This window comes from Bubalus kerabau, chromosome 20 (genome assembly GCF_029407905.1).
Source record: "Bubalus kerabau isolate K-KA32 ecotype Philippines breed swamp buffalo chromosome 20, PCC_UOA_SB_1v2, whole genome shotgun sequence".
NCBI classification, from domain to species: domain Eukaryota; kingdom Metazoa; phylum Chordata; class Mammalia; order Artiodactyla; family Bovidae; genus Bubalus; species Bubalus kerabau.
Window position 1 is genome coordinate 12,111,659 of NC_073643.1, and position 21,897 is coordinate 12,133,555.

At 38.1% G+C, this 21,897-nt stretch overlaps 1 protein-coding gene across 22 annotated transcripts in view; it reads left to right on the top strand.

Moving 5' to 3' along the window:
- The window catches only part of LRRFIP2 (LRR binding FLII interacting protein 2), a 197,413-nt gene that overhangs the window by 131,136 nt on the left and 44,380 nt on the right, over positions 1 to 21,897 (top strand). For 8 of the 22 annotated variants that reach the window (XM_055558732.1, XM_055558731.1, XM_055558737.1 and 5 more), the window contains 11 exons: positions 952 to 1,038; positions 2,268 to 2,318; positions 8,150 to 8,206; positions 8,304 to 8,348; positions 13,496 to 13,537; positions 14,922 to 14,987; positions 17,003 to 17,077; positions 18,471 to 18,521; positions 18,601 to 18,645; positions 19,491 to 19,538; positions 19,996 to 20,052. In XM_055558732.1, coding sequence (XP_055414707.1) covers positions 952 to 1,038; positions 2,268 to 2,318; positions 8,150 to 8,206; positions 8,304 to 8,348; positions 13,496 to 13,537; positions 14,922 to 14,987; positions 17,003 to 17,077; positions 18,471 to 18,521; positions 18,601 to 18,645; positions 19,491 to 19,538; positions 19,996 to 20,052 — 624 coding nt within the window. The remainder of the gene's footprint in view (positions 1 to 951; positions 1,039 to 2,267; positions 2,319 to 8,149; positions 8,207 to 8,303; positions 8,349 to 13,495; positions 13,538 to 14,921; positions 14,988 to 17,002; positions 17,078 to 18,470; positions 18,522 to 18,600; positions 18,646 to 19,490; positions 19,539 to 19,995; positions 20,053 to 21,897) is intronic. The other 14 variants (XM_055558746.1, XM_055558750.1, XM_055558752.1 and 11 more) reach the window with 6 other exon arrangements.

Here is a 21,897-nt window from a genome sequence, read left to right on the forward strand (position 1 = left end):
CTTTGTGCTGGTCTATGGAATTTTTGCTTTAACAGTGAGTGAGGGGGAGCCGCTGGAGTGTTTTACAGAGCAAAATGATTGATTTGATCAGAAATGTGTTTTGTAAGGCAGACGGGCAGTCATGTAACCACATAGACGATGAATTGTAGAGTCGAGTCTGGAGTCAGGTAGATGGATTTGGAGGCAGTTGCAGTGTCCAAGAGATAAAGAGTTATTATATGATTTCATTTCATGCTCTGTCCAGAAGAGGCAGATTCATAGAGACAGAAAGTAGACTGATGGTTGCCCAGGGCTGGAGTTGGGTAATGGGAAGTGACAACTAATGGGTACAGGTTTTCCTTTTGGGGTGACGAAAGTATCATTAGATGGTAATGATAATTGTGCAACTTCGTGAATATACTTAAAAACCCATTGAATTGTATGTTTTTAAGTGGTGAATCTGATGGCATGTGAAGTATATCTCAGAGAGAGAGAGAGGAAGAGTTCCTGAAATAAGGAGGAATAATGAGCATAAAGAAAGTGAGATGGGTTGGAGGGAAACTCAACCCAAGAGTTGGTCAAGAATTGACAGCACTTGGAGAGTGAATATTGGTGATGCCCACAGTGAAATAGGGGCCAGCCCTGCCGTTTCTAATTTGTATGATTAAACTGATGGGGAAAGAAATACTGGAAAAAGCAAGTTTGGAGAAACCTACAATGAACAGTGTAAACTGTTTTGAATATGTTATCAAGTCAGATAGCTGTGCATAAAGGCCCAGATTTCAGGAGACTCTGAGACTAGAAAAAGAAGTGAGTTGTGGAGGGGGTGTAGACTGAAGAGGTCATCAGGCTGCTGGTGGGCAACCCTGTGTCCCCACTCTTTTTGGCTGTCTCTCCTCCAAGCTGGTCTAGAGGTGTGGTGCTGGAGGCACTGGTTTTTAAATAAAGCTGAATCTTTCTATTACTTTTCAGGCAGAGGCAAGGCTGGCAGCAAAACGGGCTGCCCGGGCAGAAGCAAGAGATATCCGCATGAGAGAACTGGAACGGCAGCAAAAAGAGGTAACTGGGGAAAATAACCCTGTTTTGTGTCGTTCCCCCCCCCCCCCCACCCCAAAATCAATACGTGGCTAGTTTCCTTCTGAAGTAAACCTGGTTCCTTTTGAAATACTGGGAATAGAGTAACCTGATGTATGTGTTTTGACTAGCCATTCTGTGTCAGCAAGTTAGTGCAATATTTGTTTGAAATTAACAGCAGACACCTGTATACCTCTTGTCATAAGTTACTGTTGTGTTATAAAGTCCTTGTAATAGCCAAAGAAGGCTTAGAGATGACAGAATTATTTACTATAGTCCTAAATGTCCTAGAATTTTGACTATATCGTGATAAGTACTAGTTAAGCTCTGTGAAATCATACAGCCATATAGTTTGTAAGCATACTTAATAATGGAGGGAAATCTTCGTATACGAAAATGGAAAAAAAAATCCCACAATTGTAGCACTTTTAGGACTCCAGTCTTGTGTTACAAAAACTAGTATCCATATATAGATCAAAAACTACTGGAAAGAAGTGATTTCTCTCAGTACTTTGGTTTATCTATGGTGGAATTATGATTGATTTTATGTTACACTTTTGTATAGCTAATACATTTCTGTTTCAATTATCAGTGAGAAAAACAAAAAAGAAAAAAAATTTTCTAACTAGACATATATAGAAGTTGGGCTGCTTTAAAAGAAAACAAATACTCTTTTTTACTCTTTCCTTCTGACATTGACCTGACTTTGAAAATTCCCATAAAAACCATTTCTGATGTTTTAGTTTAAAGGGGGAAAAAAGCTGCAGGGCAATATTAAACACTTTATTTTGAGGTTTGTGGTGAATTTTCTGTTAATGAGTTAGAGAGATGTGAATAGAGTCCATATTGTCACAGCTCAAAAACAAAGCCAAAAGCAATTAATGTATTGCTTTTTTTTTTTTTTTTTACCTCATAGCTTCAAATATTGAATGCAGTTCTTGGCTTGAGATGAAATGTTACAATACAATGCATTGTCTTTTATACTCCTAAAATTGTAGTGAACTATAAGAATAGAGTTATTAAGTTTAAGTTTTATTTGTAGTTCTCTAAGCTGCAGACTGAACATATTTACCTTTGTATGTTGTGTATTTTGAATGTGTAACTTTGAATTAACAATCATTGCCTTTCAGGACAAATGTATGTGATTAATTTAAGACTTTCCATAGCAGGCAGTATGTTGGAAACTTGAGTTTGTGAAACTTTTGCATTTGTAGCACTCTCATCATTCCTTTGACCGGAAATGGGGACAGATTCAGAAGTGGCTGGTAGGCCAGAATTGCCTGCCCTGCATGTTGTGATCAGTTGCTGAAATATGCATTCTCAAAGTAAAACATTGACTAATCATTTGCCAAGTAGGAGTGTTTGTCATGTTTGAACCTAAAGGTCAGCGAGTGTCTCTTCTGCCTGTAGTGGACCAAATGTGTGCTTGGAGTCCAGCCATTTTCGTTGTAGTTAGAGCCTCACACTCATCTCATAAATGCTCCTGACCAAGAAAGATTGAGTAGATGAATGTGTTTTCTCTCTGTGGATTTGTTCTTCTGTCCCTAAAATTTGCCCACCCCTCTCCATCCCACCTTCTCCTCCCCTGCCCCTTTCTTCTTTTCTCTCTTTTTTAAAAAGCTGTATCAGGTTCTTCATAGGAAGATGAACCAACTCATTCTTTCATCCCCGCTGAAAATTACTTTTATGTTGTTCTCTCAGTTTCCTTTCAAGTCTTACACTGTCACTCCCAAATTTGTTAGCTGCAAGAGCAAATTGCAACCAGTAATGTATGAGTTACTGTGAGTCATTCCTAAATTTGAGCTTTTTTCAGTGTTGATAAGTGCCCTCGCTGCCTCTGATTGCGGGGGTTCTTAGCTTGGTGTGTGAATAGGCTTGGGGGATGGGGTGAGGACATCCCATGCCAGGTTTTGAGTATGTGTATGTTTTCATGTGAAATGGCCACAGGAATTTTTATCATCAGATTCTCAGAAGGAGTCTGTGATCCCTAAGAGGTTAAGAACCACTGTTTAATTGCTGCTTAAAAGCAACTTTCATAAGCAAATCCCTTCTAGAATAGCATTTTAAGGTATAACCAGAATTTAAATATTTATGATTGTATTTACATACACATTTTAAAACTTCATCATACTTCTCATTGTGATATTTTAGAAAAGAGAGAAAAAAGACGTTTGGTTACTTAAAATTAAGCAACTCCTCATGTATATGTTTGTTATTTTGGAGTAGAATCTGTCCTTTCTTGTTATTAAAGCTAGCTTATTTTATAATTCAAGTGTCTTCTGCATGTAACTGACTTAATATTACTGATGATGTCTTAAGAATATTTTTGCATGAGTTAAGAGAACTAAGTCTTAATTGCAAAAGTGGAAATATTAATTTCCTCTTATAATTATGTATTATAGTTCTCAAATTAAATTGCTTAGGATTTTAATATCTTAGGGCAGATCAAAGCATTAAATAAGAAAAGCCTACATTAAAAGTCTAATATTTAATTCTTACGTTGAAAGGAGCAGTTTGGGTTAGGGTTTAAAACACAAGTCTTAAATAATAGGTAGGATTTGGACAGGCAGAGAAGGTGAGGTTTAGTTTCAGTTAGAATAATTAACATTCCGACCCCTTCTGGCACTTCGTTCAAACTGATTTTTCCTCTAAGTTCTTATCCTATCCTTGTCTTTCTGGCTGCTTTCTATCTATGAACTTATCATAGAAGTTGGCATGTGAGCATCCCAGTGTAAAATATAAATTACTAATAAATTTATAATAAATAATGCATAGACAAACAGTTGGGTTATCGATGACTAGAAGGAAGAATCTTCCTATACTGAAAGTCTCCCCTAGTATAGCACTCTTTGCCCGTGAGTGGGCCGTTGGACGTGAATAGGGAGCACGAGAGCATGAGGCTCAGGAGTGAAGCCGATGTTGAGTGCGTGTCTGTGTGCCAGCATTGTGCTCACGCCTTTTACATGCGTGTTCCGTCCCCATTGTAAGACAGGTCCACTCTCTCCGTTTTATAGGTAGGTGAGAAGGGGTTGGCAAAGTGAACAGCTTTAGTTGTTGGCAGAGCTGGAATTCAAAGGGATGCAAGGGTGCCCCATGTGCTGATGGTGGAGTGGGAGGTGGACGGACCAAGAAGAAAAGGGCCTGTGTCTTTCTAGATAGGGCCCCCAGATAGTCTTAGGTTAGCCAGTACTGCTGCCTGTAAACTGGGTATCTGAAGCAGTGACGTGTTGGAATCTGAAAGAGCAAATGCAGTTTGTGAAGTTTCCTAATTTAAAACTGAGGGGGCCATACGACCCAGGAATCTCACTGCTGGGCATACACACCGAGGAAACCAGAATTGAAAGAGACACGTGTACCCCAGTGTTCATCGCAGCACTGTTTATAACAGCCAGGACATGGAAGCAACCTAGATGTCCATCAGCAGACGAATGGATAAGAAAGCTGTGGTACATATATATAACGGAATATTATTACTCGGCTATTAAAAAGAATGCATTTGAATCCGTTCTAATGAGGTAGATGAAACTGGAGCCTATTATACAGAGTGAAGTCAGTCAGAAAAACATCAATGCAGTATATTAACACATATATATGGAATTTAGAAAGAGGGTAACAATGACCCTATATGCGAGACAGCAAAAGAGACACAGATATAAAGAACAGACTTTTTGAACTCTGGGTGAAGGCAAGGGTAGGATGATTTGAGAAAATAGCATTGAAACATGTATATTACCATATGTGAAATAGATCACCAGTCCAAGTTTGATGCATGAAACTGGGCACTCAAAGCCAGTGCAGTGGGGCAACCCTGAGGGATGGGATGGGGAGGAAGGTGGGAGGGGGGGTTCAGGATGGGGGACACATGTACACCCGTGGTTGATTCATGTCACTGTATGGCAAAAACCACTACAATGTTGTAAAGTAATTAGCCTCCAATTAAAATAAGTGAATTAATTAAAAAAAAAACTGAGGGGGGATAGCTCCACCCTTGAATAAAGTATTTATTGTCAGAGATGTCCAGGTGTATTCAGAGGGCTGTGAGCTTTATTTAAAAAAAAAAAAAAAAAAAAAAACTTGAAGAGAACTTTTAAAAACAGGGTATATTTCATTTCCATTTATCTAACTTAAATGTATCAAACATAATTTTCCAGGAAGCCTTAAAAGATAGATACCCCTCTTTGAAGGCATTGTCCTGTTCATTCATCCTTTATACTCATAAGGATTCCCAAGACAGTGAAAATATTTTGTCTTCTGAACTGTGGAAGAGAGGGATAGTCTGCCTTGTAATTGGTACCTGAAAACATTGCTGAAATCTTTTTCTGTTGACTTTCTGGTGATTAATTAAAAAAAAAAAAAAGCCTTTTGGCAGTTTTAATACTCCTTTAGAAATACCTGGGAAATGAAGCTTTCTTTGTATTCCAGAGTACAAAACTAGGATACCTTGCCCCTCTCTTCATGTTCTTTCTATGTAATTAAATCTGGATTTGGCCAGTGTAGGATAGTATCTTGATTGGTTCAGTGATGTGGTGAGTCAGAAGATCTGAATGCCGGTCCAGCTTTCTAACTTGACCCCTAACCTTTTTGTGATGCAGTTTTTTGTACTATAAAATGAAAGGATCAGACTAGATGATCTCTAAGGATCCTCTAGCTCTTAAAAATAATTCTAGATTCGGTGCTAGGGTCTTTGGTTTATACGGGGTTTCCTTCTCTTTCTCCCTATCTGCCACTGTGCGGTAGCATTCCAGGTAAAGGCAGCAGTTAAAGACCACATGGAATGCCTGCCTTTCTGTGGAAGTGTAGTGTTCCACGTCAGACTCTTAGTGAAATATGTGCTTGGAGCCTTTTTGGTGTAATAAAAATTTGCTTTGAGCTTGCCTCACTGTACATATGGTAGCCACTAGCCATATGTGGGTAATTAGGTTTCGACTTGAATTGATAAAAATTTATCTTTGGTTCCTCAGTTGCACGTCTGACAGTTTAAATGCTTAGTGGCCACCTGTGGCTGGTGGCTGCCATACCAGATAGCACAAACACAGAGCATCTCCACTGTCGATGAAAGGCCTGCTGAGTAGTGCTGGCTTCAGGTGTAGTTTATGACTGTGGAATAAACTGTATCCTGTCACTTTAAATTAGCCAGCCTGTATGGGCTTATATTTTATTCTGTAGTTTTCTGAACTCATTAGGTCATTTTTTCCAAATGGTGCTAAAAAGAAAGCTGTGTAAATCTAGAGATATTCCGATACTTACTGTGGTGTTATTTAGGGTTATTTTTATAATAGGCATAATTAAGGATAAATATGAATTTATGTCTCTGCTGCATGTTTAATGGGATGTGCTCTTTAGAGGCAGGTTTTTAAAAGTGCGCCTGTGTGGTAGGTGGAATGAAAAGAAAGGATAGAATAAAGAGAAGACTGAACATTAAACCTTGTATTGATATGTCACCCTGGTACCCCAAATAACACTAGGAGGGGGCACAGAGAATTAACCTCAACTAACAAAGCTATCTCGGAGAAGGCAATGGCACCCCACTCCAGTACTCTTGCCTGGCAAATCCCATGGGCGGAGGAGCCTGGTAGGCTGCAGTCCATGCGGTCGCTAAGAGTCAGACACGACTGGGCGACTTCACTTTCACTTTTCACTTTCATGCATTGGAGAAGGAAATGGCAACCCACTCCAGTGTTCTTGCCTGGAGAATCCCAGGGACAGGGGAGCCTGGTGGGCTGCCGTCTCTGGGGTCTCACAGAGTCGGACACGACTGAAGCGACTTAGCAGCAGCAGCAGCAGCAACAAAGCTAACTAGCCTAGAACTTGTTACCACTTAGTAAGCTGTACCTACCCTGCTGGGCTAACACTCATGCCCCCCAAAGTTTTGTGGTACGTCACCTGATAGTTAAAGAGAGGAAAGAAACTTGCTTGGCTTCTTACAGCTTACATGTGTCTATTACATAACAAAACTGTGAATCAGTGATGATTTCCTAAAGATCAGAGCACCATGTTGAACATTGAATTATTGAATCATCCTGGTACATATAAACAGACTTCTGAACAGATTTGATCAAATGCATCAATGTACACGACATATGACAAGCAGGCGTTTTTTGGCATTATATTCAAAGATCATGACCAAAACAAAGCATTAAATTGTGGTGTTTCAGTTACTGTCACTGGATTCACAATGAATGATCAGGCGTAGCCACATCTAATTATTCCATCTGCATGATGCTTGTGCTGTATTGTCATGGGGTGTTGAAGTTTTGGTGTGTTTTGGGAAAAGCAGTGTCGATTACCTGTGAACCCAGTTGGCCAGTTGTGTGTAGATTCTTAGTCAATGCAAATTGACGCTCCAAACTTTGAAATTCAGAAAGATCAGAAGTTTCTTACAGTTGATTAGGTTCTAGGGACTAGTCATTTAATTTCACATGACTCAGTACTTAATGCCACAGTGCTAATAGATGAATATGGAAAAAATTAGAATTACATTTATTTAGTCAATTGGGTTTTTGTGTGTATTTTGTTTTTACAGTCTTCATAAGGCATAACTTCTGAAGCAACTTTATCAACTCTAAAGTATTTAGTTTCTCATAATTATAAGTAGTTTTTCATATTAACAATACACAGTCAGGGGCTATTTCATTTAGTTGTTCTTTGCTTTCCCAGTTATAGTGATAAAAGAAAAAAATTTTTTGCAATGAGCGCAAAATTACAACCCAAACCTTTTTAAAAGAATACATTTTCACCGTAACTACATCTGTAATAAACATTTCTTCCTGCTTTGCATAAACTAACATCATAAAAAATAGATCAAAGTCTGCTTTTAATGCTGACCTCAATTTCTGTTGGTTAAGTATACTTACTTATTTTTATCTTGGTATATTGAGCTCTCTTGGTCATATATTGAGTACATTCTACAAATGGCCAGACATACATACACTTGTTCGAATGAAAACATTGCTGAGATGATTTCTACTTCCCTTCCAACTGAGGGAGGGACGTGACTGCCCAAACTCAGCTTTGAGGAAACTCCCCTCTGTGTTCAGTTCTGATAGGCAACCCTCTGCTCAGTGATTAACTGTCCACGTACTTTCTCCTTTCCCAGGAAGAGTCGGAAAGGGCCAGGTCTTCCCACAGATCCAGTCATCGTCGTCCTTCTCTGGTTTGTAATAACCTACAAACTTGCCCCTGATACTTTTCCTCACCAGCTTGCTGCAGCCACTCACACACCTTTACTGTGTTTGTTTTTATCTTATCAGGGAGTTGAGAATGCATTGTCCATTCGAAGTCTTGGCAGTCACAGGGTTGGTATTTTAAGTTGTTTACACCTTAATAGCAAAGCTATCCCTTTGTCTTTTCTAAAAAAAGAGAAAATATTGTCAAAGTTCTTTTCATTGGAAAGTGGTATTTTCTTTCAAATTATTGCTATAAGTAAATCAATTCTAAAATTGTAAATATTTTCATCTATTAACATGTATATTTACTTTTTTTCTATAAAAGGACTTTTGATTTTGAAAAATCATCACAAAATAATAAGATTGATTTTATAAAATAACACCTGCATGGTTCTAACTTTCAGATTTTTCTAAATGATAATTTTTTTAATGAAATTTATTATTTGGTGGCATGGGTGACTAATTATAGTTGTATTCAGTGGAAAAATTGAACTGATTTTTAAAATGCCTGTCTTACCATATTTATAGAAATGATCATGCTTCAATATATTGATTAATATTTTGTAGTTTGTCTCAAGTTTTTAGTGTACATCATTGTAAATCAAAATAAATGAGAAATTGTTCATTAAAGGCTTGCATATTGTGCCACAAAAGCTGATCTCTGTTCTTAATGAGTTGTGCTTAAAGCACATTGCCTTAGAGCAATGCTTTTAATTTGTACATTATTAATATAGTATATGTGCTTATATCTAGATTTTTTTCATCAGTAAAATTCTGTTCTTGTTAAGATCTATATTTGTTAATATCCCCAGGTCTAGTTTTCTTCCCATCTTGTATAATGTTCCTATCTTGTATTTTTTTCCTATCTTGAAAATACACTGTATTAAACTGACTGTGTTCTGGTATACTAGTTATTGACATGTTTGCATTCTTAAATAGTCTTTTACTCTGGTTATATTTCTTTTTTTTTTTAAATTCACTTACATTCTTAAGACCATGTTTTATTTTTTAGATAATTTTTCTTTTGTTACAATCTGTTGCGTATTGGCTGAGTGCAGCTTTTGCCATAAATTTTGCACATGCATATACGCTAAATTGAATGGCAGGCGAGATGATGTTTTCTCTGAATGTACAGTTGTTGCCAGGAGTGGTTATATTTCTTATTGGTGAATATAATCTACTGTCTTTTTGGAATAAATTAGTAAGCTAGTACTTGAATCATAAACATTTTGGTTGATTATAAAAATTTAGATTTATAAGAATATTAATAAGCCTTTATAGAAATGTAACTAGTGGTTTAAGAATGATTTTAAAGGAAAAGAGCTTTAAGATAATAAATTTGTCTTGCTTCTCCTTAGAGAAATTTTGGTGCCTTTTTTTTTTTTTTTTTTTTCTCACAGGGAGTTAACAAAAGCTTAAAAGTTGAGCTTGGAGGGCTTTGAAAATAATCCCATCTCACCTTTTTTTTTTAAATATATGACTTACTGTAATGTTCATAGTGTGAAGTTCACAGTCTTCAAGCTGGCTATTTGTAAATTTGCATGGGAAACTTACATATTAGTTTAACCTAATGGTAAAGCCATCCAAGTTCAACCTAATTTGTTTTTAAATCTGTAAACAAACAAAAAATAAATCTGCAATTAAATAAGGAATTGTTTACTCAGTGTCTATAAAGTGAGATTGATTTTCATTTCATGGAAATTACATCGTTAAATAAATTTAAGATATAACTAGAACTCAAATAGTATTTTATTTCATTATGGTAGTTATGAAAATTTGCTATTATGTAGCAAAAAGTAAAACTCCTAATATTTTTAAAAAGCAGTCTGTGAACTTCAAGATTAGTAAAATTTTTACCTTGTAGAGACTTCAGTACTACTGTTAGTGTGCATTTAGAATATTTAAATTTTTAGACTTTCTTAGAAATGTCTGATTTGAAATGAAAGCTTACTAATAACACAGTATAAAAGAAATATAGTTGAGATAAGTTTTTTTCTTTTTTCTAACTTGATAATATTGGGAGTTTTAAATTTTCATCAGATTATTGCCTTTTAGAATAACTTTACCATCTACATTATACCGAAAATGTAGACAACTTGTGTTCTCTGTAAAAATACATGTGATGGCTTAAAACCCTGACCTAAATTTTATTCGGGTTTGCTATATTATTTGGGGTTTTGGTATTTCTTTTCTAGTTATTTTTTTAAACGTATGAGCTGTATATTAAAAAGTCTAAGACTTTTGGACCTTGTATTTGATACATGAACATTAGCAGTACTTGGATATGAGGAAGATGTGTTTATGGTTTCATGCCACATTCTTCGGACTTTGATCTCTCCTTTTGTCCAGTTAACTGCTTTCTTTGAAAAGTGTCCTGCCTGAAGCTATGTGGGGCTAGAGATGTATCAACGCTATAGACTTTCTGTATAAAAATAGGGCAGAGATAGTTCAAGATGGTTGAAGATGGTAGGTTTGGGGAAGGGAGATTAAATCAAAGCCCTGAGTTTAGAATTGAAACAGTGCTTCTTTAAAAAGCAATCTACCTTTAAAAAAAAAAAACAAAACAAACTAACTGACTGCTTGGTCACTGCTTTTATGTATTGAAATACAAGAAGACTATAAGGAAGAGATCAGAAATTAGAAAATGAGGTAATCTTGAATCAGAGTGGTAGGGATGCATCACAGTTTTCACTGGTGGAGAGCTTTACTGTTTTTTTTTATTAGTTCCTATTTATATATCAGTGGCTTTAGTACAATTTTAATGAATTTAATTTTAATATGCTTGGAATTTATTATTCTGTCCTTTACTCCTACACTGTCTAATTCCGTGGAAGAGCCCATCGAAGGACGTTACGGGGACACATTGGAGCAGAGCCCGTACACCCAGCAGTGATGACCTCATGGCGTGTAGCCCAGAGAAATGTGCAGCGTTAGTACTGTGCACTCACTGTTGACTCGTGGCGCCCGGGGGCTTGAGCAATAGGTCCATTCCCACAGAAACAAACACTTGCCGAACTTTTGTTTCTGTAGCCTGCTTTTTAATACTCTTTATAATAGGAAGTTTGGAAATACTTTCAGTTCTCTCTTCTTTGATGAATCGTTTGCTTTTGAACAACATAAATGCCACCTGTCACATACTGGAGGATTCTTTTTGTTCACCGGGTGTACAACCAGTAGTAGCAATTGGGATGTCCAAGTTGTGGATTTTCCTACCAGATTCAGCAGTTTTTAAAACTGAGGGAATTCCCTGGCAGTCCAGTGGTTAGAACTCCACTCTTCCAATGCTGGGGCCCGGATTGCATCCCTGGTCAAGGAACTAAGATCCTGCAAGCTTCACAGCACAGCTGAATAAATAGATAAATAAAATAAAACTATCTGAGCTCTGCATTATATTTTAGAAAAAGAAAATCAAAGTAGATCATTTTCAGTTCAACTTGTTAAATCTTATGCTTTTGCAGAAGACCAGGTGTTACAGAGAGGATGAGAACTAAGACTGATTCCTTCAGTGAACTTACCTGTTTGGGAGGATGGAATAGCTTATATGAAAGAATGTGTGATTTGAGTAATACATGTTTTGGTCATGGGTTTTTTTTTTTTTTTTTTTTTTAAAGTATTTTGTTAACTGAGAGAAGTCACAGGTAAAACTTTCATAGAGAAGGAACTTTATTTTCAGTGAAATGTCATTCACCACAGTGACTTTACCATGCACATCATTTACCACCAAATGCACACCATTAGGCATTTTAGAAAATTTTGGATAAACAAGATTTTTTTTTACACATGTAATAACACTTTATATTCTGTTTTCATGATAATATAAGAAAAGTATGCAAATGCAGATATTTTGCTTCAGTACCTCTTAGTATTTATTGCAATATCATTTTCTCTGAATTTAATTTTGCCAGTGGTAAAATTATACCACTTAGCCTTATACTTATGAAATACATTTTGGGGAGTTTCTGCATTATTTTTTGTGAATGATCATCTCATTAAGTATGAATTGAAACCTTTGTTCTGTCTGAAGTATTATTTTAATGCTTTATTAGAACTACACTTTAAAATTTTACCTTTTGGTGTATTTTAGGCTTTTAAAAATTGCAGCCTCTATGACAGGAATACATTTTACACTGTAATCCAGTATTCATAAGCAAAGATGTGCCTGTTTTTATATGTATATAAGTATATAAAAAATACAGAAACAAATTTTACAAAAATAATATTTACTGTATGTGATCCACTCTAGTATTTTGTATTTTTTTTAATGTTGGTTGAACCCATAAATTGATTTTATGAACTACTAATAAGTTGCAGTCCACATTTAGAAAAACATTACTTTAGATCAGGTTTCTGAATAGTGTTCCCTAAGATCCTAAATGGGTATAAGAGTTGCAAAAGAAAGATATTTTTACCAAACTACCTGAGGAACTTGTTCATTGCTTTTGTTTTATACATTGCTCTTCTGGGCAAGATTGCTTAAAAAATCTGACTAGAATGCTTAAAAAAATTAGGAAAACACAAATCTGAGTAGTTAGTTACTATTTAATTTGGTTTCTTGAATTTGACATGTGGTGCTAAACGTATTTTCTTAAAGACCTGACAGGAAATATGGTTTTCTGGTCTTGTCATAAATTTTGTATCTATTTTCTTTGATTTATATGTATGCCACTTTTATATGTATACTTTCCGTTCCACGCTTTGCTCTGACCAGGTTTCTGGCTCCACTCGCTGTTTTACACAGGGAAGGCTCTTGAGAAGGGGTGCTTCCCAGGTGTGTGCACAAGCAGACCCGAGGGAGCACTCCCCATTTTAGTGCTGCAGTTGTTTGTCTTTTAGTTCTGTTTTTTGGTAAGTTTCGTCATAGCTATGTGTTCCTGCTTCGTTGCTTCTCCATGACTTGCTTTTGCCACCTTTCACATGATGGACAATGATGGTCACAGACCGTTAGGATGCTTAATTCCTGTGTTTAAAGGCTTCCTTGGGTGTTTTGTGCTGCAGTGTACTGGGGTGAATCATCTGAACATTACTGATTATACATTCTGGATTTGAATGAGAACGTGAAGTTTTTCCTGTACATATAGTTTAACAATAATCTATACTAGTAAAGAGTGAGGGGGGAGAGTATTCTTTAATTCAGGTGTCACAGCTGTTATGTTGAATAATTTGGGGATTTTAAAGTAGTGCTGGATTTTTCATAATTTTATGAATGTTGCTTTCCCCCGCCTTTATATTTCTGATTTTGGAAATACAACCAACTTTCACCTTTTCCTGAAATCCAGTATGATGCTCTTAAGGATAGATCATCAAGACTTTCATCATTAGTATGTATTGCATGACTTTGTGTTAAATATAGTTTCACTTTATAAACAATTGGTAATGCTAATCCTAGATTATGTCTAACTTTTTCACAGGTCTGTTGTGATGTTTGGGGGAAATATATGACTAACGGCAAATTCTAGTGTGCAATTGTGGCATGATTTAGCACTTGAATAGCTTTGCCTTTTAGGATCTCAGGATCATATAAAAATTTTTTGCTTTCCCATTCAGGACTAAGATTGGTAGTAGTATCTTTTCTTAAAATGATGAGTCACCCAGCTGACACACACTCAGGGCCCTGGAAGACATGTTTCCAGCAGTGTTGTGAGATGTACTGAAACACAGCAGCGTGTTTTACAGCTACCCCTGCTATGTCTTATGTTCCGTGTCACAGGCCAGCAGGTGTGAGAGGATTCAGGTGACAACTGAAACGTCAGTTCCTCCACTCCTTTTTGCTGGATTTGGTTTATTTTTGATGGCATGTCATTTTGGCCAAGGAAGTTTACCTGTAGTGTGTTTTTCTTGGGTTAACGTATCCATATGTTGCCACAGCTCTTATGTTCAGAGTAATAATGTCTAAAAGAAAGATATGGACTTTAAAAAAAAGGAAAATGAATTTGTAATCACTGATTCAGAATCTAGCTGTGCATGTTTCAGCTGATGTGTGTAGAGCAGGCTGTTGACAGCTAGGCCCCTTCTAGCTGCATCTCCTCCCTTCAGACCAAAGGTGCATATCCACATTGCACTTCTTATCTGCCAGTTGTCCTGTTTACTAGTATTGCTGTCTTCTATCCCCTCACATGCACTTGGCTCTGACTCCTAGAAGTTACATCCAAGGATGTCAGGTTATTATCTAATGGTGCTGCTGCTTTTTGAGACAGACCATGCTGTGTAGGCTGCTCTCCACTGAGCAGCACCTGCTGCGGGACCCATAACTCGGGTTAAGAGGACTGTCTCAGGCAGCGCCCGTGTTACTTTTTCTGTTCTCATTGTGCTTTGGTGGATACACAGGATTGCTCTTTGGCCTTTAGGTAAGGAGGACTGCGAAAGGAAGTGGCCTCTCTTGTCACTCATACCTTTTTAAAGAAGCAGAGACTCAAATGAGGTGTGGCATGAAGGCCCCCACGTAGAGCCTGCTGGTTCTGAGTCCTAATTCATTTTTCAGCTGGCTCAGCACCGAGCTGGATGGCACAGCAGGGATGAGGGGGATGCTGGTATGCAGGCAGGCTGTGTGTCTGAGCCCGTTTCCCACTAACAGGTGCATGCATGTAGACTACTCGGTGTCTCATGTGGGCCTTTTTCTATGTATGATTTTAAGATGCACTTTATTAAATTATCTTAAAACTTCACTATGTGATCTTTAAAGTTAACATCAATATTTACTTCCAGAATCATTCTTACAGTCACTCTTACGGAATGAAGAAGAGATCTTCTGGTTCTCATAAAGACCCACTGGTTAGTTCTGTTGTGTCTCATATCATAGTATTTTGTGTGGTTGTAAAATTCACTGATCCTTTCAGGGAAATTAAGAATTATGACTGCATTGGTGTGTTCTTCAGGCATTATTGAAACCTGATAATATACAAACATGACTTACTAGAACCTTACTTAAAAATAATTTTGTTTTCATTTACAAGATTTAATATCAAGTTAACATATTATGGACTTCCCTGGTAGCTCAGGTGGTAAAGAATCCACCTGCAATGCAGGAGACTCTGGTTCGATCCCTCAGTCAAGAAGATCCCCTGGAGAAAAGATAGGATACCCACACCAGTATTCTTGCCTGGAGAATTCCATGGACAGAGGAGCCTGGCAGGCCCCAGTCCATGGGGTCGCAAAGAGTTGGAAATGACTGAGCGACTTTCACTTCACTAATGTATGTTAACCCTGGTGGCTAGAGTTAGGAAAGTGTCACACTAAGTCCATTAATACTGTATTTTCATCTATGAATTGCCCTTTGGAGGACTGTACCTTAATAGGTTTAGTGAGATTCTTATAACTTATTTTGGATATTTGAATTGATTTAGTTGTGATATTGGGCTTCCCTGGTGGCTCAGACAGAATCTGCCTGCAATGCGGGAGACCTGGATTCGATCCCTGGGTTGGGAAGATCCCCTAGAGGAGGGCATGGCAACCCACTCCAGTATTCTTGCCTGGAGAATCCCTGTGAACAGAGGAGCCTGGTGTGCTACACAGTCCATGGGGTTGCAAAGAATCGGACATGACTGAACGACTAAGCACAGTTGTGGTATTATAGGAAGTACCAAACTCACATATAGCTGTCATTCTGAATGATGGTTTTTATAGATTTGAGATTTGGGGAACTTGAAATTAATTTTCTGGTAGAAACAACAAAGTTTATGATGGCAGAATTCCCATGCCATCTTGCAGAAAATTCTTCAACCTATAGTGTAATTAAGCTGTAGGACTAATAGTGCTCTCCATTCCAGCCAGCCTGCTAAATGGCATTGCTGTGGAGAAAAAAAATATCTACAGTGCCCATTTGGGGTGCGGGGAACACCTCTTCCCTGTCGAGTTGCAACAGCACTGGCAGAGGAAGTGCAGCCCAAGCTCCTTGCTAACTCGGGGCTCCCTTGGGTAGGGCTCTGACCATTGGTGAGGTGGAGAGCGGGGTGGGAACCTTTGGCTGGTAGAAATGAGGAAGGAGGCGAGGATGAAATGGGAGGACATTAGTGAGACCTGGCAGGTGGAGTATTGGGAGCTCTGGGGAGAAGTGAGTCATGGAGCCTCTCAGAGGGTGTGGTGCAGGCGGGTCGGGCAGGGCAGGGTTGGGATGGGAGGAGGGCTGTCCCCTATTGCAGTGTCAACAGTGGAGGAGCCGTCTTTCAGTCAGAGATTGCCTGGGCTTCCTTAACCTTGAGCAAAAAAGATGGCTGGAATTGTTTAGATGGTTTCTCTCCCCCTCAAGCAATCACAGTAATGCAATTGCTTCCCTTAGTCTATTGAAGATGAACCTGCTGTAGACCAAACCGTATTTACTGCTCACACTCTTTCTTTGGTAATTTAATTTAATCAGTTTATTTGAACAAATAATGGAAATAGGAGGAGTTTTGAAAAAAAAAAAAAAAAGCTTTAATGATTTCTGTGATGTTTCCAAATAGATTATAAAAGTGGTAATTACCCATTCATCCTGGGTTTTTCAAGGACATTCCTAAGTGTGACATGAGAATAATTCACTTCCTGTTTCCTTTCTATTTTATCTGAGGGTTTATATTATTTTTAAAGTAAAAAAAAAAAAATAGCAATGATTTGGTTTGAAAAGTTAACCTTTAATATTAGTCTTCTTTGAGAGACTTGAAATCGCTGTTATTTTGACTTTGACTTAATATAATTCAAATCTTTAAAATCATTGTTTTGGAGAAGGGGTTTGGCAATATCCAATTTTGTCATTGTTGTTAGGTTAACAGCATTTAACCTAAGAAAAATGTGTTTGATTTTGCTTTTTGCAGAGTGGCCTCTACTTTGACCAAAGAAACTATAGCAGTCTTAGACATAGCAAACCCACCTCTGCCTACTATTCTCGGGTTTGTCACAAGATTTTTTGGCTTTATTTGTTTTATCCAACTTTAACACATTTCTAATCCCCTGTTTTGCATTTTGACTAGTTAGGACTAATCTGTGAATGGCTCTGTTCGTACAGGTTTGTGATAACTGAATTCACATTGTCTGTGTGAGTGTATCTTTAAATGATGGTAACTGTTGAATCACCACATTTATTAATGAGTACCATTTTTTCCAATTTTTTAAGTGAAAAATATTTACATTTACAAAAAAGTTCAAAGAATTGTATAGTAACCTCCCGCATACCTATACTCAGATTCAACAATGAACATTTTTAGTATATTTCCTTTATTGTGTAATTCTCTGTCTGCCTGTCCACTGTGTTTCAATCAGTCCCATCTTTTTGGGAAGGGCACATTTCAAAATAAGTTGTAGGCATCAATACATATCACGGTGTATGTCCTTTTACTAAAAGTGTACATGTGGAAATATGAACTATAAGTGTGATGAGAGGGAATGCCCTGGTGGTCCAGTGGTTAGGGCTCAGCGCTTCCACTGCCAGGGCCTGAGTTCAGTCCCTGGTTGGGGAACTAAGATCCCACAAGCTGAGCAGCATGACCAAGAAAATGTGTGATGAGAAGAATGTAATTATGTAATGTGAGAATCTCTTGTTCTTTCAAGGCATTTGGCACACCGTACATTTAGAGCATATTAAATATATGGCACACAGTACATTTAAAATAATTTAGTTGTCAAAACCTGCATACATGATTTAGTCTTATTTTCCATGTCTGATTGGGCTTAGTGAAAAAGAACTGAAAATGTATTGAGATGACATCAGGAAAAAAGATTTAATTCCTTTTTAAATAATGCTGTGCCTTGTTTAATGCATGGGTTCACTGTGACCAGTATAATTTATCTAATTAAACTGAAGCACTTTGCCCATGGCTTGTTCTGAAATACAGGTTTTCTAATCCCCTTGGAGAAGAGTGTTTATAGCAATAACTCAGAGCTCATTACCTGGCTCCGCAGTCATCAGGATAAGCCCATCGATGTCAAGGAGCTGCTGGTAACTGCGGCGGCGTGGCCACGGTTTGCACACTCCCTGTACCGTGGCCCTTGTTCCCAGAACATTGCTTTAGGCGGCCCTCTCATCTCCTAACATTAACGTTCAAAGACCAGTGGGACTTAAACACATTTATAGAAAACTGTTCCAAGTGTTTTTCTTTCTGATCCCTTAAAATTGATAGTTAAAGAGATTTCTAATGGTTAAGTTTTTCGCACTTTGTGTGTACTTAACTGCCTTAAACACTTATGAATTATGGAATATAAAACAAAGATAAGCGTTCTGCTTTCATGATTGTGAGACCAGTTCTCCCTTTCTTTTCTTGCTTGTGTTTTGTTTTTGTTTCTTAGCAGTCTTCCTCCCTGTACAGCGACCCTCTGGCGACATCCAAGAGCTACAGGGTTAGTATCCTGAGGAGTGGGGGGCCTTCAGAGCTGCCAGTTCCTTTCCTTTGGGTTAAATCATGCACTTTCTCCATAGGCCTCCTCCACTGTAAATTCTGGTCTGCTGAGAAGTGCCAGTCTGGTTTGTATTTTCCACTTCCAGTGTGTGTACTCTTGGCGAAGCCATTGTCATGGTGCTGACTCTAGCTTGACATCTTTCCTCCAAAATAGCTAAGGGCATGTGGCTTTAGTGCTGTGTTTACCGCAAAACGTGCTGCCTGTGCTTACAGTACACAACTTGCGGGGAGTAGAAAGGAGTGTCTTCCCCTCACGGTGGTAGACACTGCTGGCTGCTGGTGGGCCCTTGCCTAGAATTGGCTTCCTGTAGAGGAGGTGGATTTGCATGGGTTCCACTCCACTGGCATACTTGTGTGAGATGGCTGCCTAGGCATGGGATGTCGTATTTTTGGAGGGGAACAGCTGTAGCCTTGGCCACATCAATACTCGGCTCTAATGAAGCCAGCTGACTCAAAAGCCAAAACAATCGCTCTGTGTAATGTGCGATTGTGAGTTGGTTGCTTTCAGGCTGTTTGTTTTGTTGTGGCCTCTTCTAGTGACCGGGAACCTGAGGCTTTGTGCATAGTTGTATCATGACAGTCGGCAAAGCTTTGTGTAGCTCACTTTTTTACCTGTTTTCTTCCCTCTTTTGAGAGAATAAATTGGCAAATGTCTCCTAATTTCATAACATGGTGATGAAAGGCAGTGCTGTAACCAGTGGTGCTGTTTGAAATGAAGTGTGAGCCTGAAGCTTTACTGAGGCTGACGCAGGAATTTATGCAGACATAAATGAGTCTTATCACCTCGGGAGGCTGTGCACTTAAACACTATTCTTCAGCTTTTTTGGAACTGAGTACTTTGGAGAAGTTATGTCACTTTGAAAATAACTTTGATGCTGAATGGCTAAATGGCATTTCCTTTGTTCTTCAGGTGTCATTGTATAATGGTGGATTATATAACCCTTACGGTTCTCGAACTGTAAGTCCAAGCAGGGGGAGGTGGTGAGGAGGGCGAGGTGTAGGTGGGCAGTTTACTTACAAAGAAAAAGCCAGTTAATCTGACCTGTAATAACTCTCCAAGCTGTGACCCATCAGCTTGTCAACTGTGACTCTCCCCCAAGCTGTGAGGAGGCGCCTACTGCAAACTGAGGCTTCAAGTGTGAAGGCAGTACAAGCAGAGAAACCTCTTTTCTGGCTCATTAGTTCCTCAGGGAGAGGATGAGAATAGCGCTTCTCGGGGCACCCCTTCTTCTCTCCTTGCTCTTGCCGTGGGCCGCTGGGTCATGAGGGTAGGAGCAGTAGGGCTCCAGCCCGGGGAGTAACAGTCACCTTCACCTGGGAACCAGGGTGAGTCAGGTCCAGGGGCACTGATGTATTCCCAGCGGGAAAAGGAGCTGATCGTTATTGTAAAACCTGTCTTCTTGGAAACTTTATAGCCATCTGAATACAGTTTTCACTCATCAAGAGCGAGTTCATCCCGAAGCAGTCCTGTGGTGAGCTGCCTGGTCTCTTTGCATGTTCTGTAGACACTTCTGATTGGTTCATTAATCTGTACTCACAGTTCAGAATATCGGGGGTGTGGTGTGTTTCACCCTTTTGTGCATGGGTTGCCATTTTCCTTCAGTACACAAACTCAAGAACTAATTTGTGTGAATTGGTGGTTGCTGTATGAATGTGACGTAGCACATAATTCTTATATGAGTCTGAATCTACTGCCATTAGAATTTTGTTTTTAATTTATTTGTAACTGTCATTTGGAAATTCTTTTTTTCCCCCCCAGTGGTGGTAATTCAGGGTGTGAGTTAGCTGCCCTGTCCTTTTTCTTTCTCCTTTTCGTCTCTACTTTATACATTGAACCATTCCACTTGCTTCCTAGCCCTTCAATCAGTGGAGTGAGAGAAGAAATGAAATACATCAACTTTTTAAAAATTGCTACATAAAACACGAAACTGGGATGATTCTAATTACCCAGTCTTTCTAGAGTATTAAAACTTGTTTTAAATTTATAAACGTAATATTAGCTTAAGGAAAGTACAAAGTAAAAGTCCTCTGCCCCTATTCTCCTGTTTCTGTCCCCCAAATGCAGCCTCTGTTTGTGTATAACGTTTGAACAGTATGCAAGTGATTCATGTATATAATGCTGCTTAACTTCTTTACTCACAGTATCTTTTCAAATCAGTATATAAAGATTTATTTTATTCTTTTTTGGGGAGGGGAACATTTAAAAGATTTTAAAAAATAAGTCATGTCCCTTTTTAGTTCCACTGAGTGCCTCTTGGGGATTAGTTTTATGTCAGCACATTTTTTTTAATGGCAATGTATCATCATTCTGTTAGTGCGTGGGCTGTCCATTTGAAAAATTGCTCCCATTTTGATGAGCTTTTAGGTTGTCAGATTTTTGTTTCAACAGATACTTGTACAATGAACATGCTTATACAAGTATATTTTTGTGTACTTATATGAGTAGATAGATCTGCATGGTAAATTGCTAATCATGAAATGATGGAACCAAAGAGTATGTACATTTATATATTACCATATTACCCACCAAAAAGACTGTGCTAATTACTGTTTTTAATAGAAAATTATGACTTTTTTAGGAAACACCTTGTTATTCTTGATGATGTTAAAATTGGAGAAGTTATTAAGCAGTGTCTTAAAGGTCAGCATAGGTTACTTTGTGGAGTAGAATAGGCAAGTTATATGGGCTTTCTTCTGTGTATATGTTTGACTCATTTTTCCTGCCATTTCCAAGTGACATTTATCAAGGATTCCACTGTTACAGTTAACAAAAAGTTATTAAAGGGATGTTTAAGGAGATAAAAGCTTTTTCACAGAAGGAAGTTTATTTTTAACCCACCTGGTAATAAAATTCCATTTGGCAATTCTTGAGCCTGATGTCATTTTTAGTGTCCCCACTGTGATGGTCCCTTGTCAAAAAAAAAAAAAAAAAAAAAAACTTATGGTAATGTTTTTAGTCAAGTATAGAATCTTGTCCTTGTGTGCTGGCTAAATGTGATTTCATTTGCAAGCTGGGACTCAGAGTTATTTATTACCCTAGTGATGCCAGAATGGCTCCTTAGTGATGTCAGAATGGAGGCAGCCTGCACACACTGAAGGTGCGTCTTCCACTGCTGCTGAAAGAGCGAGGGGACTGCGCAGTAATGTTAGAAACACCTCCATGTGCTGCGCAGGAGTGAATAAAGGACAACAGGAATCATCATTTCAGTGTCCTTGGTGGTAGGAAATTCTGTGTTTGACATAAATTATTTCATTTGAGAAGATTATTTTTCTCTCCCAAACTAAAAGACAGTGTATTTATTGACTTAATGAATTAT